We start from the raw sequence: 15,481 nt of genomic DNA on the forward strand, positions 1-15,481 counted from the left end.
CTTTTGCAGTTGTTAAATTTGTGAATAGTTGTTTAAGTTAACATTAGTTGTTCTGAATGAATGATCTCCATCTACACCAATGATTGCACCTCCAGTTACCTATTCTGTTAAACTGATAAAGTGTGCCAATTATATCACCCTGATTGACTGATTACAGATAAAAACTGGGTGCCACTTTGAAGGTGGATACGTTGGCAAGTGCACCCTCAGCAGTCTCAAATTAAATACTCTGAAAGTGGTGGAAATGTTTGTGATTTTTTTTTTTTAAACAGTCCTTGTGACTTACTCCCCTAGTTCTAAATGGTGTCATTACAACCAGGGTGGGGTCAGCACCTCTATCACTCATGTATGAACTGGAATGAAAATTAACTTCTTTTATCAAAAATGCTCATCAGCATTGTGTATTATCCTGTTAATTTTATTTTGGTTTTGTGTATGGATGTAACAGCAGTAGAAATTGTTAGTGACTATGTTACCTGGCAGTAAAGTTCTGTTCTATGTTGTGAACGGGACCCGGGCACAGACAGGCAGACATGTTGTAATTCCACCACCACACGTTTATTTACAATATTTACAAAGTTAATTAGTGCACACAAACCAACACAACTCCCCCAAAGACCAGGCCTCTCACATAATGCATTTCTTCGGGCCACCTGCAATCTCGCTTCTCCTGCTTCATCCTACTTCCACTCGACTCCAGCCTCGAATGAAGGGAGGCGGCCCCTTTTATCCACATCCGGATGTGTTCCAGGTGCTTCCCGGCAATCTCCTGCCGACACGCCCCGGTGTGGTGGAAGTGCCGGCTGTACTCCCGGAAGCACTCTGGGTGTCCCTGCTTCTCTTCCCCCCAGCACTTCCTGGTGTGGTGGAAGTTCCGAGGTCCAGGGTTCCCAAGGCATTGGGGCACCCCCTGGCGGTGACCACAGGCCCCTACAGGGTTGGGCTTCCAAGCCCTCTACCCGTGGCTCCCAAAGCAACCAGGGTGGTGGCCCCCACATGGTCCGAGGTGGGCGCACACCCTCTTCCGGTCCTCCAAGGCGTCCCGGCCTGGTCGTCGCCCCTGGCATCCCTGACAATATGTAATTCAAGCCGCCTCACATTTGGCAAACTGGTGGTAGTCATTATCTTCTAATTCCAGATTGCCCAGTCTCCTCTTGCCTAACTGGTGTAACTTCCCTGCTGTTTGATGTAACAAATCCATTTTCTACCCTAGTGTTCACCTTTTGTCCATGTAAACTGCTTAGTAAACCATGAGATATTTGCAGTGGTCATTATTTACCTTGTTTTGTAAGGTGGCCTGTGAGGTCCAAGTGTATAATCGTAGACTTTACTGTTCTTTTATGCCTTCTCTGTGTATGTCCTACATGTTCTGTGACTGTAATTGATTAGTTTTGGATTTATTAGGTTGCTAAGTCTGTAAGATTTCAGTGTACCCGATCTGTTAATGAGCAGACAGACTCTGCGGTTAATTAGGTAATCTGCTTGATAAGCAATCTTGTGGATTTTTTTTCCCCCTGCATTTAAAATTTAAAATATATGTACCTGTCTTGTTGTGTCAATCATCAGTTTGCTTGTTTTGTGTGGTTTTACATTAATGATTAATTTACATGATGATGTGGAATACAACTTAGTTGTTTTTGCATTGATGCAGAATATATTGTCCGATTATTTACACATTCATTTGTCAGTGTGCTAATATGAGTCTAGTATTTTCTCTCTAATACAAGACTGTCAAGCATTAGTAGTGTCATGAGTATTATTTTTTTTATAAGATATGGCATCTTTTTTATGTTCTTTATGACATTGATCACTATTTCAGTTATTGACTTTTGAATGGCTGCTTGTCCTTTGTTATATTTAAAATATAGACCACTGTAGTGAATTTACTCTCTAATGACTTGTTTTGCAGTTTTTTTCCAAAGATTTTTTTTATAAGAGGCTAAATTATAGTTTTTTTTTTCTGTCCTTCCTAGACGTCGGACCTTACTTTTATTCTATGTTAATTAATATTGCCTAATTTTATTTTTTAATATATTTTGTCTTTTTTCTCTTTCTTCATCCTGTAAAGCAGTTTGAGCTACATCATTTATATGAAAATGTGCTATATAAATAAATGTTGTTGTTGTTAAAGCTGGAAATTCCAATGGTGATAGTGTAGGTGGAGTTCATTTTGTTTAATTGGCTCTGTATGGGTGGGTGAGTGTCCATGTGTGACTTGAGTATGCCCTGTAATAGAATACCATTCTGGCAAAAAGAACTTCTTGCCTTGTCTTTGATGGTGCCTGGACAGGTTCAGGCTCCCTGGTCTACAAACTCTAGTTTTACAAAGTGGAAAGAATTATGTTACTGAAGCTAATATCCTATTATGGGTTAGTTTATCTAAAAGCTGATAAACGTGCAGAGAAATAATGTGGTAATTGCTGCTTAGAAACACACTCACAGTCAGCCATCTCTTTCCGTTCAGTAAAAGAACTTGTGGCAATGCAAAGGAAAAACATCTATCCATCCATTATCCAACCCGCTATATCCTAACTACATGGTCACGGGGGTTTGCTGGAGCCAATCCCAGCCAACACAGGGCGCAAGGCAGGAAACAAACACTGGGCATGGTGCCAACCCATTGCAAAAGAAAAACATTATTTTTTAAATTTTGTAATTAACACTATGCTATAAAAAGTCAGGTTTCATTTTCATCTACCACTACAGCTTAATTTGGGTCCTTTTTTGCTATAAACATGCTAAAATGAGATTTTGACTTGTTTACTATATACTGTTAGCATACTTGACAATTAATTAGTTTAGAATGAAAACTGTTGCTCCTTGTTTATGTGTGTTCTTCAAGGTAAAGTTTAGATTAATAAGTATGGGTGACCAATTTCTTTAATTATAACCTCCACAACATAGAGAACAGTTTTGTGAATTCCTGCTTTAAAATTTGTATTAAAAGTAAAAATAGAAAGTAATTTTAAAGTCAAGTACAGCACAAATACTGTGAGTAGAATTAAGCAATGTGATCAGTTAAAGGCAATTCAAATAAGTTAAACTGGGATTATGGTTTTAAGGAGTGGCCATAAGAGCATTTCATTTTGAATCTCCTTTGCAGCTCCAAGAGTAGAAATGAACTGTCTAATTAAAAATTTAAGTCAGTTAACTGCAAGAATTTACCATCCTCTGAAAAAAATGTTCAAACTAATCCTGACCCTCAGGCTTCATCAGTGAAAGATGGCTAACCTGATCCATGGGAATGGTTTGTGTAATCATTTTATATGTTTTTTTTTTTTTTTTAGCCAAACTATATTTTTATAACTTACTGCTTTCCTAAAATGCCAGTTCTGCCATTTTTGGGAAGTGTTTCCTGTTGCTAGAGGAACAGCAGGTCTGGCCAGACTGAGATGTTTGTTGTTACATTATGTTCTGCAAATGAGCGGGGTCGAGAGAATGCTCAGAGCCAACACTGTTGCCAGCGGGATTGATGGGACTGTTTTTCAAGGTGTCATGCAAGGGCTTTTACAAGCAAGGGGTTTCAAATGTATGTTGCATCTGTAACAAAGAAAGCACAGAGTAACTAGAATTGGACCACAGTTGTGCTTGGCTTCGTGGTGAGTGAGCAAGTGCAGCCAGGGAAACCCTCCTCGTGTGAGGCTTTGATTTTCCATCAATAAAGGCACTTGCATCATTGTTGCATCAATGGGCTTCCTTTTCTTTTCCTGTATCAAACTGTTCAACAACAGGCTCATTGGTTTGTTGCTGTGTTTCTGATGCGGTGATTTGAAACATGTAATTGAATCTGGGTAGATGTGACAGAAGAAACTCATCTACGTGGTATCCCTTTTGTTGGCTGTGGGCTATTCTGAGAAGAGGAAGTCTGATAAGCCTGAAGTCTAATACACCAGCGATTGATGATGGTAAGAGAATCACAAAACCCCTTGTCATTCTCTGACTGTGGTCAAATACCGTATCACACAGTTGAGCAGGAGGACATTTTTGAAACCAGTTTGCAGGAAAACCACCACATGTTCTTTATTGTAGTGGTCAGTCTGCTATACTTGTGCCAGCCACTGGTTGCTACAAAATGGCCAAATCCCTGCTTGACCCGATTTAATTTGTTAGCCAAGTGACAAATCTGAAGAGAATTAAAATTAATAATAACTGTATTGATTCAAAAGAGACAGTGAATAATTTTAATGGTAAAGGACTAGGTGAAAAGATGTGGTCAGAAAATGTGCCAAGTCAAAAGATCTCTGCTTGTCAAAAATCAAAGCAGAGTTCAAAGCCATTATAGCAAAAAGAAAGAAAACAAGATCAGCTCACAATTATTATCAAGATCCTAAATTCAGATAACGGAAAAGTCATGTGTTGGGTCATATATTGCCATACGTGTGCATTGGAGGATCAACCTTCCAGGCTCATATTGTCCCTTTTCTCATCCACTGTGCTAAGAAGATTCCCCATGAGTAGAACTGACTCTGTCCTTTGCTGGCAGACTCCTATAAAAGCCAAAACCCTACCACCTGGAAGATTGGGGTTCATTTGGACCAGAGGTCGGCCAGGCCTGACCTGCTTTATTCAGTGACCTTGATTTGTTACCCAGCAACCACTGTCTATGGTTTTCTTTTACTTTACTAATTTTTGGATTTCTTGCGTCTTCACTCATCCACAACATGTTTGCTTTGAGGACATAGCATGTCACACAATTTGGAGTGATCATCAAAGCAACAGGGGTTGCTATTGATGGAAACTGGTGGTGCACCGTTAAAACAAAACATCACCGTGGTAAAACACAAAATAACTTTGAATTTTGTAGAGCAAAATAAACCATTGAGTAAGATTCTTCAGGGTCAAAATCCCCATTGCAAACCTTGCCTAAATATTACACGAAACATTCACAAAAGAATTAACGATCAAAACAAATTATAACGTCTAACCTTCTGTGTCATTTCGGCAATTAAACTGCATATAAATGCATGCCAATGTTACATTCGGCCTGGAGTGGCTTCCCACATGACCAACATTTGAATTAAGGGGCACATTTCATGCATAGCAGTGGGTGTATTGGAGTTGTTCAACTGTGAGTCAAACCTTGTTATTGCTTTTCCCATAAATTAAAATACGTTGAAAAATGTTGCTAATTGCTGCCCTGTACAGTGACCCATTGAACTGCAGGTACTTTTTGAACTCATTCCTGAATATAAAGGGCATTATTTAATTGCATAGTGAGGTGGGTCTTTCACATGTCCCCACATGAGAAGATGTCCTTTGTATGATTGCATCAAAGAGACTAGAATTTATTAATCCAGGAGATCATAAGAAGCAGCAGAAAGTTGCATATTTATATTAGTGTACAATTTCAGCAGAATGAGAAATACCAAGTGGAAAAAATAGTTGTATGCTTTTGCTATTTTCATTCTGTTTGCTGCATTGAAATTTTATTTACTGACATCTACAGACCCTAATGGTGCACATGTGAGAATACACATCAGGATCTTATTTAGGTCATGTGTATTCTATCTGCAGTCGAGGGTTCTGCTGATTGGGAAGCTTGACTGCAGCAAAGTCTGGACTACAGGGATTCTAGCACCCCCTTGGAGGTGAGCAAGGCAGCATGTCCTTGTATTTGTACCTTGAGCAGCTTAGGGGCCTTTGTAAATGAAGTGGTCTTTACATATTTAATTCCCAGAGAGCCCGTAGTTTGACAGTGTTGCTGCGGCAGGCAAAATCTTGATTATATTTGTATCCACATGAGGATACAGAGATTTTAAATAACTTTGAAAAGTCTGAATAGAGCAGTATTAGCCAGAAAGCCATGGCTTCCTATAAGCACCGTGTGTGATTTAGCTGAGTGGGGAATGCTTCGTCTTAACCCAGACTGACACGGGTCACGTAGGGTCAGTTATGCGCTTCTTTTCATTTCTCATGCTGCTTGTTAAGTCTTTATTTCTGAAATAGAATTCATTTTAAATTAATATTAATTATTTTCTTCCTAATTGTCAATTAGGTACGTGGTTTGATTTTATGTGTATGTGTCTAATTACAGAGCACTTACACAAACATGCAACATACTGTATTTGTAATGTAAATTACCTCAAAGACTTTACAGCATAGTTAAAGGGAAATAATTAATGCCAATTAAAATGTTTTTGCAATTTCTTCATTAAAGTTTCTGCCAACAATGAATCCTTGGTGTTTTAGTTTCTTCAGGTGTTTCTTTGAATACATGAGGTTTCCTTTTTTTCTTTGTAGTTCTTGAAACGCTGTACTAAACAAATATTTGGCTTACAAGCAAAAAGCAATAAACACCTAGAAGTGGTGCGCATAATGGGGACCATGATTTATATTGTGAAGTAGCAGTACTGATTATTTTTGTATATGAGTTATATTCCAAATTGAACAACAGATTCCCTCAAACATTTCATTAGTGCTTAGCATATGCAGTCTTTCCATCTTGACTGAGTTCTCAGTTTTAAACTGTGGAAACTGCTTAGGCTGAAGGAAAAGTAGTGTGTGAGAATGATACCATAAATATGGGAAATATGTATCTTTCATTTTATTTGAGGATATTAAAAAGGTTAGTTTTTGGTGCAGAATATTAGTCTATTTATTTGCCCGGTCAGACATTTTCACACTCTGTTGGGTTATTTTGAAGTTAATTTTATAGATAAAATGATGAAATTGGCTTGTTTGCATACAGCTCTGCACATCAGCAGGAAAATATGTGAGTCTGCATAAATTAATGTATTTTTCACATCAAAACAATCAATTGAGTCATACAACACATACATCAGTGAAGATATTACTTTGGAAATACAGAGATGTTGACGTTTTAGTCACGTTTCAATGTGGCACATTGTGCGACAGATTTTTGTTACAATCTTATTTGGTATAAAGTAAATCAAAGCATGCTCTTGGCTTCTACTTTACTTAATTTGTTGCATTTCACCTTTTTTGTGTATGAATCTTTTTTCTTAAATACACTAATACAATGCTGTTTTATTAATGCTCTATTTTTTGTTGTGAGAAAATATTTATGAATCTTTTGGAGCATTTTATACTCTAATGATAGATAAAGGCAGTCTGAGTTATAACATAGCCTACACAAAACTGTCCATTGTTCTGAACATACTCAAGGTCAAGGATAGGAAAAGTATGTGGACTTCTAGGAAAAGGAGGGAATTACTTGGGTGTCTGCATCAATGACATAACATTCAGGTGCATGATTGAGGTGTATTTGTTCAGTTCCTGCTTCTCAGTAAGGGAGATCTGTTGAAATGCGCCATGGCCTGAACAAGAGAGGTTTTAGGGGACATTACAAGAAGACCATGTGGAGAAGAGTGGCAGGAGTGATTTGTGATCGAAGAGAATACCCGCAAGAGTGAAAGGGAAGGTCTTTAGAATGGTAGTGAGACCAACTTTGTTGTATGGTTTGGAGACGATGACACTGACCAAAAAACAGGAAGCAGAGCTGGAAGTGACAGAGTTAAAGATGCTACAATTTTTTAGGAGACAGGTTTTGGAATAAGTATATCAGAGAGACAACACAGGTACAGTAGTTTGGTGATCAAGGCTAGACTGAGATGGTTTGGGTATGTGCAGAGGAGAGTTGAGGAGTACATTGGGAAAAGTATGTTGAGGATGGAACTGCCAGGCAAAAGTTTTAGATGATTGCCAAAGAGGAGGTTTATGGAGTACTGTTTGAATGGTCGTCTGATGATGATTACTTCAAGAGAGTACTGTACAAAGACCACTGGAGTGACAGGACCTGTGGGTATGAATTTGCTTCGATGATTTTTAGTAATCAAATTACTCAAGTTTTTCAAGGAATCGTTTCAGCCCCAAGACTGACCTCTGCCTTCTTGACTAATTTCATCACTTTATGTGTTTAACTATGTTATTTGTTAATTTTGCAATTCTGATATAGGCTGACCAAAAGGTGTCACAGAGTATTTACCTGTGTAATATAACATGACCTCTCTGGGGCTGATTGTGAGACTGCACTATAAGATAAAATATAGAATTTAAACAAATTCAAGTGTAAAAGTAAACCATAGTGGTGTGAGGGACTCTCTGGTCCCACTTAGGTGGCCATTTGTAGTACACATACATTCAAAATGCCTTTTTGAGAATGAGGAATGAGTATAATTTTATGAGACAGATTCTTTTAGCCAGCAGCATTTCTTTTTGTTAGGCAGCGGCCTACACCTGCTAACTAATCTCGCACATCTTATGACCAGAGTTTTAAAGTTGGCTGTTTAACTCAGTTTCCACTTAGTCTTTAATTTATTTGTCAAATCTCAACTGTTTTCACTTCATTTTCAGGTGATGGGGAACTGCAGCCTGTACTGTTAGAGATAACCATGAATGGGGTATCAGTCTATTGGAGAACATATTCAAACATACACACCCACACACAACCACAATAGGGAATTGTAGAGTAGTATGTCTGTCGTTTGCAAGGTAGGTGAATATTGAGGCACAAGTGTAGAAATTAAAATTTTGTATAGATACTGCTTAGATATTTTTTACCGTAATCCCTTTTTTGTACTTTATAATACAATAAACTCATTTCCTAACTTTGGTGGCTTAACAATCATGATCTGCACTCCGATGAGAATATTTGTCATACCCTCCTGTTATGTTTGCTGTTGACTTAACAATATATAATGAAGAAAACCCTCTTCTCTAACGTGTTTTTATTTTATTTTTTTTTAGGAACAAAGCCCCAGTAACCAGACCTCCATTGCTATGATGCAGGAGCCACAGGAAATGGTTGAGGAAACTGTCACAATTGAAGAGGACCCCGGCACACCCACCTCCCATGTATCTGTGGTAACCTCAGAAGATGGGACAACCCGCCGCACAGAAACAAAGGTAAGTGATTGAGTGGAAGGTTTAGTAAGACCTGTGATACACACCATTGTGCTGTCTCATACACAACAGGCAGACATTGTCCACGGGCCAGAGTCTCAATAAAGTAAAACCACATGCAGAGTTCAGAAAAATGTGCCAAAATATGCAATTACATTTAACATCTGAATTATAAAAGTAACACTTTTTGAGGTTTGATTTATAAAGTTTTCTATTTTTTTATTACTACTTACTGATAAATTAAATATTCTTTATATTGTATTTTTTAGCATTATTTTGCTTTAGAGCTAAAAGCCCCTTTCCCTCCTTTTGAAAATGTATGATTTAGTAAAGACTCCTTTACTCACCCTTGCTTTGTTCTGTGTTGTTTTATTATGTCTCAATAAGGACGTGCCCACCAACATGAAGGTGAGTTTCATGATTGATTGACAGCCTCCCAGCCACATTCCCATTCATTGCTTCAGGCACGGTCACTTTTGATTAAAGTCATCCTAGCGCTCTTTGTTTTTTTTTCTCTCTCCCTTCAATACTTTACCCTCTGCCTCCAATAATCTCTCTCTTTACTGTTGTTTCTCCACTGCAGTTATGGTAATACTGGAATCCAAAAGGATTTAGTAATGTAATATACGTTATCTTGGCAGTTGCCATGATGCCCAGATAGATAAAAAGATAAAGAAAAGAAAGAAATTATGATATATTTAGACTGTTAGACTGTTCAATACTGTGCCGATCCACTTTATTACACATACCTTTATTTATGGCCTTTTAATGTTGTGAATTCTTTATATTTGTGGATTACTTGAGTTAATACCAATGTCAGGTGAGAATTATACAGAGTCATGTATATGAAATGAATCTGCTGCTATCCGCCAAGATGATGAGGATGAGACATGGGTGGACTATATACATGCCCATCTTGCTGTTAGACAAAGGGATGCGCTCTCTTAAGAAAGGTGGTTCTCTTCCTGCACAAAAAGTACAGATCTTGATGGATCCTCATGGTCTGTTCATGAAAATAAGTATGGACACAATAGTAAAGAAAAAGTATTTAAATAAGGAATTAATAATGCTGTGAAATAGCAACCCTTTCTTATGACATGCAAAGTTTGTATGAAGGCCATTACTCATTTACGACTCAATACTTAACAAGAATAACTCTGTCTTTCTCAAAGCAAAAACAAATGAAATACATTTAAATGCATGTCTTAGAGAGTAATAATTGTGCCACAATCTCATATTTTATTACAAGGATTTATAGAAGAAGCTTCCTAACATAGTTCATTAAAATGACTTGAACTGATTCTGAATCCTCCTACTGCAAACAGATGTCTAAAAATTATAAAAAGAAAAATGTGCATGCCTTCACTTGCGAGAATATGGTATATCATACTTTATGTGCTTAGTTTAATCATGGGGTCACAGGCAGTTCTGACTTCATGAGGCAGAAATGTGAAATGGCAGTTTACTCAAAGTTAAAACTAAAGTTCCGCTGTAAACAATCATAGCAATATTAGTTAATCTAGTGAGAACAGTATTTAAAAATAGGTTAATATCAATTTAGAATGAACAAGTTCATTTACATTTATAATAGTACTACACATATTTCCAGATATAATATAGCTAAAACAATACACAAGGTACCATACAACAAAACACAAAAAGGCGAGTGAAGAAACACAGCAAAGGAACAATAAAGACAAACTGAGCCTAGAAACGCACATTGGCTGAAGTGTTCACCTCGGTCACTCATGTAGCACAATATGTGTGACATTATAAAAAAAAAATTATTTGTTCTCTGGTTTCTTTCCACAAATTTGAATTTTAAAAATGCACTGAGATTTCAAGAGGAAAGAGGGAAAAGTATTAAATTACTAAAAAAAAATTATGAAAAAATGTCCTATTTTGGGGGGCGGGGCATTTTTAAAATACATATCATTGACTGAGGATTATTTGCAGTATTCCCATCTGAGTCATTGTTCTCCGTTTCACAGCTGGTATGGTTCCAGTACCAACTTGTTTTCTTTGTACCCAGGCATTTTATAGTCTTCTTGTAAACAACACATTTTACTCATTTACTCTATTACCTGGTTCTGACCTCAATTGTTGTGTTAAGTGAACATCTTGTTTTTCATGAAGCTTTTCCATATTAATTTCATATTTAATGTTTCAAATGTAAGTCATAAACCTTGAAATGATGTTGAGTATGTTCAATTTAAAATGATGCAGCAAATTTAGGAATTCATGTGTGTACTGTTCAGAAGCCCTGATCTGTATAAAAAAAAAAAAAACACAGATCAATGACACTTCATCTTCATGTATGGAGGGTTTTTACTTGTTTAAACAGTGAATCTTACTGAACAACATTATAGCTTGCTTTCAGCTGGTTACCTTCCAGCACCCTCACACTTAAAAAGTGCTAATGTTTTTGAGTTTGATTTCTGCCATTTTGTTGGGGAGACTTTCTGAATGCCTCAGTGGAGGTAAACCAGAATTCTCCTTCCTCAAGCTACTTGTCTCTAGAGAAGAGCTCTTTCCAAATCTGATTCCTCTCTACTCTTTTATTGTTTGAGTAATCATTTGTTTGTGTCTTTGCTGCTTTGATTAATTTGAAGACCTACATCCACTTCTAGGTGACCAAGGTTGTCAAAACCATCACACGACGCACCTACGTACCTGTGACAGTATCTGAGACGCTGCTGGAGTCTAAGCCCACCACGCCTACACCGGACCCAGACCCAGTAAACACAAAACCGTCTGCCTCTTGCTTGCACTGACAAGTTATGTGTGTGCCTAACATGCAATATGTTTGTGGCAATTTATCTTACTAAACACAAGTTGTACTGCAACCAAATGCAGATTTCTTGGCCTGCTGGCCTTAGCCAGCTTTAGCTAATGTATAACTCTTTTTTTCCCTGAGCAATATAGCTATATGTTCATGTATGTTTGAAAATAACCTCTGGGTACTTTGTGTGAAGTTTTATTGCCAGAACTACTCGGGACTTAGACGTTGATATTACACATTTTAAGAATTAGAAAAATAAGTTTTATAAAAAAGACATACATGAGTTTCACAAATAACTGGAGTGGCAAGAACAGAGATTTAGAAATGAAGCACACATTAACTAGTAGCATGAGAATGACAGTAGATCAATTGCTGATGTGTAGGCTAGGAAACAAATGGTTACCTCGCTTTCATGACCCTAAGAACAGGACACAGTGGAAAGAATGTTAAGAGCAAGAATTGGCATCAAAGAGAGTTCAAAGACTTTTTATGACACATACATAAAAATTCTCTTTGTTTTTGAAGGCCTTGGTCGCTCAGCATCTACGAGTAGTTCTGCATCCTAAGTCTGATAAGCAATATTTGTTCTCTCTTCTTGTATCAGAAAGAAAAAGGGTTTCTTTTTGACTTGTAGACTTTGTTTGGGGAGAGTATGATAAGTAAGCACTGAAGAGTGAATGGAATAGTTAAAACACACTTCTACCATTACTATTACTGGCTGCATTGGGTATAAAGAACAACCTAAAAGAAAAACATGACATACTTGAGCATAAACCTTGCCTTTCATTCCTCCGGAAATGTACAGTTGGCAGCAAGTCTTTAGGATGTGAAGGGAAAGTGTAAAAACTCACTTGACTTCAGAAGATTGTAAGCCAACACCACATAGTTAATTGGCCAGAATTTGATCCCAGGATGCTAAAGCTATGAGTTATAAGTATTATACACTGTGTCAACCAGGAGAAAACTAGGGATTCATAGAAAATGTCAGAAAGCCTACTTGATGACTACTTGATGCTTCCTCGTCTAGGCAAAAGTTCAGTTCTTTTTTTATTTTGTATTCTCGTGTCTGTGAAGAAGCTTTTCAGTTTTTCCTCTGCTCAATAAGTGGTTCAGAGGCACACAGCTGTCCCGCCACATACTTCATGCCTCTGAATGCCATTCACACTGCTGCTGCTGGGCAACAGCATTTACACAGCCCTTATCTGTGGCTTTTCGGTAGATTTTTGCTGTTTCTATACAGACTTTAATTAATATGTTGCTACTCAATCATATGATAAAATCCTTGTTTCGTTATATCAAGTTTCTTGTTCTATTTTTGTAACTTTGTTTAAAATTATTTTGCTTTTATTAGTGTGTGGTTTTTATGTTCTGTTTTACTGTATTATTATTTCTTGATTTTTGGTTGTCATTTTTGACCTTAGAACTTTTTGTTTATATTGTTACTTTTTCACTTTGTTTTAGTTTATGCCTAATTATATATAGTGCTCTTATGTTTCCAAATACTGTACTTATCTTTCCAGCCCCACTTCTCACTGTTTTGAATCCATATTTTAAAACAGTTGTATTTTTGACTTGCATCATCTTCATCTGGGAACAATCTTTTGACTTATTTAGGTTGTTGTGGCCAAAGAAAAACCAAAACCCTTGCACATAGTTAGCCACATTCTGTAATACGTCTATTTTGGGCATTTAAACCTTCAAATATTCTTCTGGGGAATTGTCACTGACACCTCCACCATAGATAGAAGACCTATAAATAGTATCTTGGAGTTGAACGTCTTTACAATGCTAAATCAAGCTCCTTTGGGCTTCCCTTTGTTCATGGCATCTCTTTGTCTTCCCTGCACTACTTGTCTTGCAAGTTGAACATTCTCGGAACCTCATCCACTCTATGATTACATACCGTTCATACGTATCATCACATGTGTGAGCCTCAGTAGCATTCCAGTAGCTGTGACCAGGTAGAAAGAACAAGGGTGGATTTGAATGTAACACAAGCAGTAGTTACATTTGCCTTAATTGCCCCAGAGTGGAGGAGAAGAAAGCCCCAGGCATGTGATGTCACTTGAGCCTGACTGCCAGAAGCCCCACCCCTTCTGGTCTCTTCCCTATTTAAAGCACTAATGACTGGGAGTCTGCATTTATTCTGAACCCTGCCACCAATGAAAAGAAGATCACTTACTTATACAGCTTATCTTTGCCTGTTGGAATAAGCTGTTATTGCGCTATCTGCCTTGGACTAATGATCCTATTTTTTGTTGAGTTAAAGAGTGCCTGTTACATGGGGGTTTCCCAAGCTGGTACCATAAACCAGCAAATTATCAGTCATTTATACTTGCTTTAGAACAGCACATCACACACACTCAGTACCAATAAACTGTTCATGTATCACCTTAGTGTAGAAATTTGCTTCAGTCAACCGGATAACATTTTATATAGCATGTTTCTTAGAAAAAAAATGAACACAAAGAACTGTGCAAAATAATGCATCCTGGTAGTTAACAACACAAAATAAAGATAATGAAATAACAAGACACAGCTCTTGTGTTTTTTTTTTTTTTTTGCTTTTTCAATTGATTATCGTTTGTTGCATTTTCATTATGTCTACAGTTATAGAGAAGTAAATTGCTCTCCTACACACTTCATGGTCTGCTCCTAGTGTAGCAGTGCTGTACACTATACCAGTGTTTCTCAATCTTTATTGGTTCTGGACCCATTTTTACCTATTCAAGTTCAATGACGACCGACTGACAGTAATCCAACAGCATGAGAGGGCAATTTCCCCCTTGGTGAAACGAGTGTGATTGACTAAGTGGCTGGTTTCTCCTTTGGTGAAATTAAGTTAGAGACAGGGAAACATAGCATGCAGCATTTTGGAGCTCTTTGGTACATTTTAATAGCTGAAGCAGAGCTGTTTTCATTGTTTTGTTCTTGTCTGCTAGTAACCCAGTGATGCCCACTTTTGGGTTGTGACCCAGTGGTTAAGAAACACTGTGCTTAACTAGTCAAGAACCACTAATTTGTGAATATGCTTTGATATTTTTAGTATCCTCTTATTTTTTGCAGAAATGATTTAAAGATCTATGTCATACAATAAAATGTTATTTAATGATACACTATACATCTGTAATCACAAAGTCATTTTGGAATAAGTTCAGAATTTATCATGGTGAATGAAACCATGCCAGTCTTAAAAAAAAAAAGTGCCTTTTTCCTGTCCTAATGCACATTCTGTATTTCAGTTATAAATGCCAAACCCCCCTCCACCATCCCATTGGTCCATACCACAGTCATCACCTTTTGCACTGAGCATATGTACATTTGTGGTCTGCATTTTTCTAAAAGGCGAGGAAGCAGTGCTGGTTAATCATGGAAGATTGTCTTACAGATAGAGATTAAAACAACAAAGTCGTAGCTGCTTTTGGGTAAACAGTCTGGGGCGCCTGTCTGTGTTCAGCCAGGATTAGGCAGAGGCCTTTCTTAAGTATTTAAAAAAATAATTTTTGGCTTTTAAACCGTCTCTATTAAAGACAGATTTAATTATTTACTCTTAAAAAAAGTGTAAGCTGTGCTGTTATTTGGATTGCAGTGTTTAAAAGAAAAAATGAAGAGCTCGGCTCCTTCTGTGGGTCCTAATTGCTGTCATACATCAGCAAGAGCACATACAGTGCAAACGTGATGCCTGAAAGCAGACTCCGGTGATAGTTTTATTGGGTTGACCCAACCCCCAGATTTAATTTAATAATTTTCATTAAACCTTGACTGTTTACTCCCCAATTGTTACGCTTCATTTTATTGAGAAACTACTATATGAGCAGTGTGAATTGAACAGGTTGG

The 15,481-nt window shown here is 37.4% G+C and overlaps 1 protein-coding gene across 20 annotated transcripts in view; it reads left to right on the top strand.

Annotated features, from left to right (window-relative positions):
• The window catches only part of arvcfb (ARVCF delta catenin family member b), a 292,166-nt gene that overhangs the window by 176,741 nt on the left and 99,944 nt on the right, over positions 1-15,481 (top strand). For 15 of the 20 annotated variants that reach the window (XM_039771488.1, XM_039771493.1, XM_039771491.1 and 12 more), the window contains 3 exons: positions 8,707-8,865; positions 9,250-9,270; positions 11,493-11,600. In XM_039771488.1, the coding sequence (XP_039627422.1) occupies positions 8,707-8,865; positions 9,250-9,270; positions 11,493-11,600 (288 nt within the window). The remainder of the gene's footprint in view (positions 1-8,706; positions 8,866-9,249; positions 9,271-11,492; positions 11,601-15,481) is intronic. The other 5 variants (XM_039771500.1, XM_039771509.1, XM_039771501.1 and 2 more) reach the window with 3 other exon arrangements.

Source organism: Polypterus senegalus, chromosome 12 (genome assembly GCF_016835505.1).
Source record: "Polypterus senegalus isolate Bchr_013 chromosome 12, ASM1683550v1, whole genome shotgun sequence".
NCBI lineage: Eukaryota > Metazoa > Chordata > Cladistia > Polypteriformes > Polypteridae > Polypterus > Polypterus senegalus.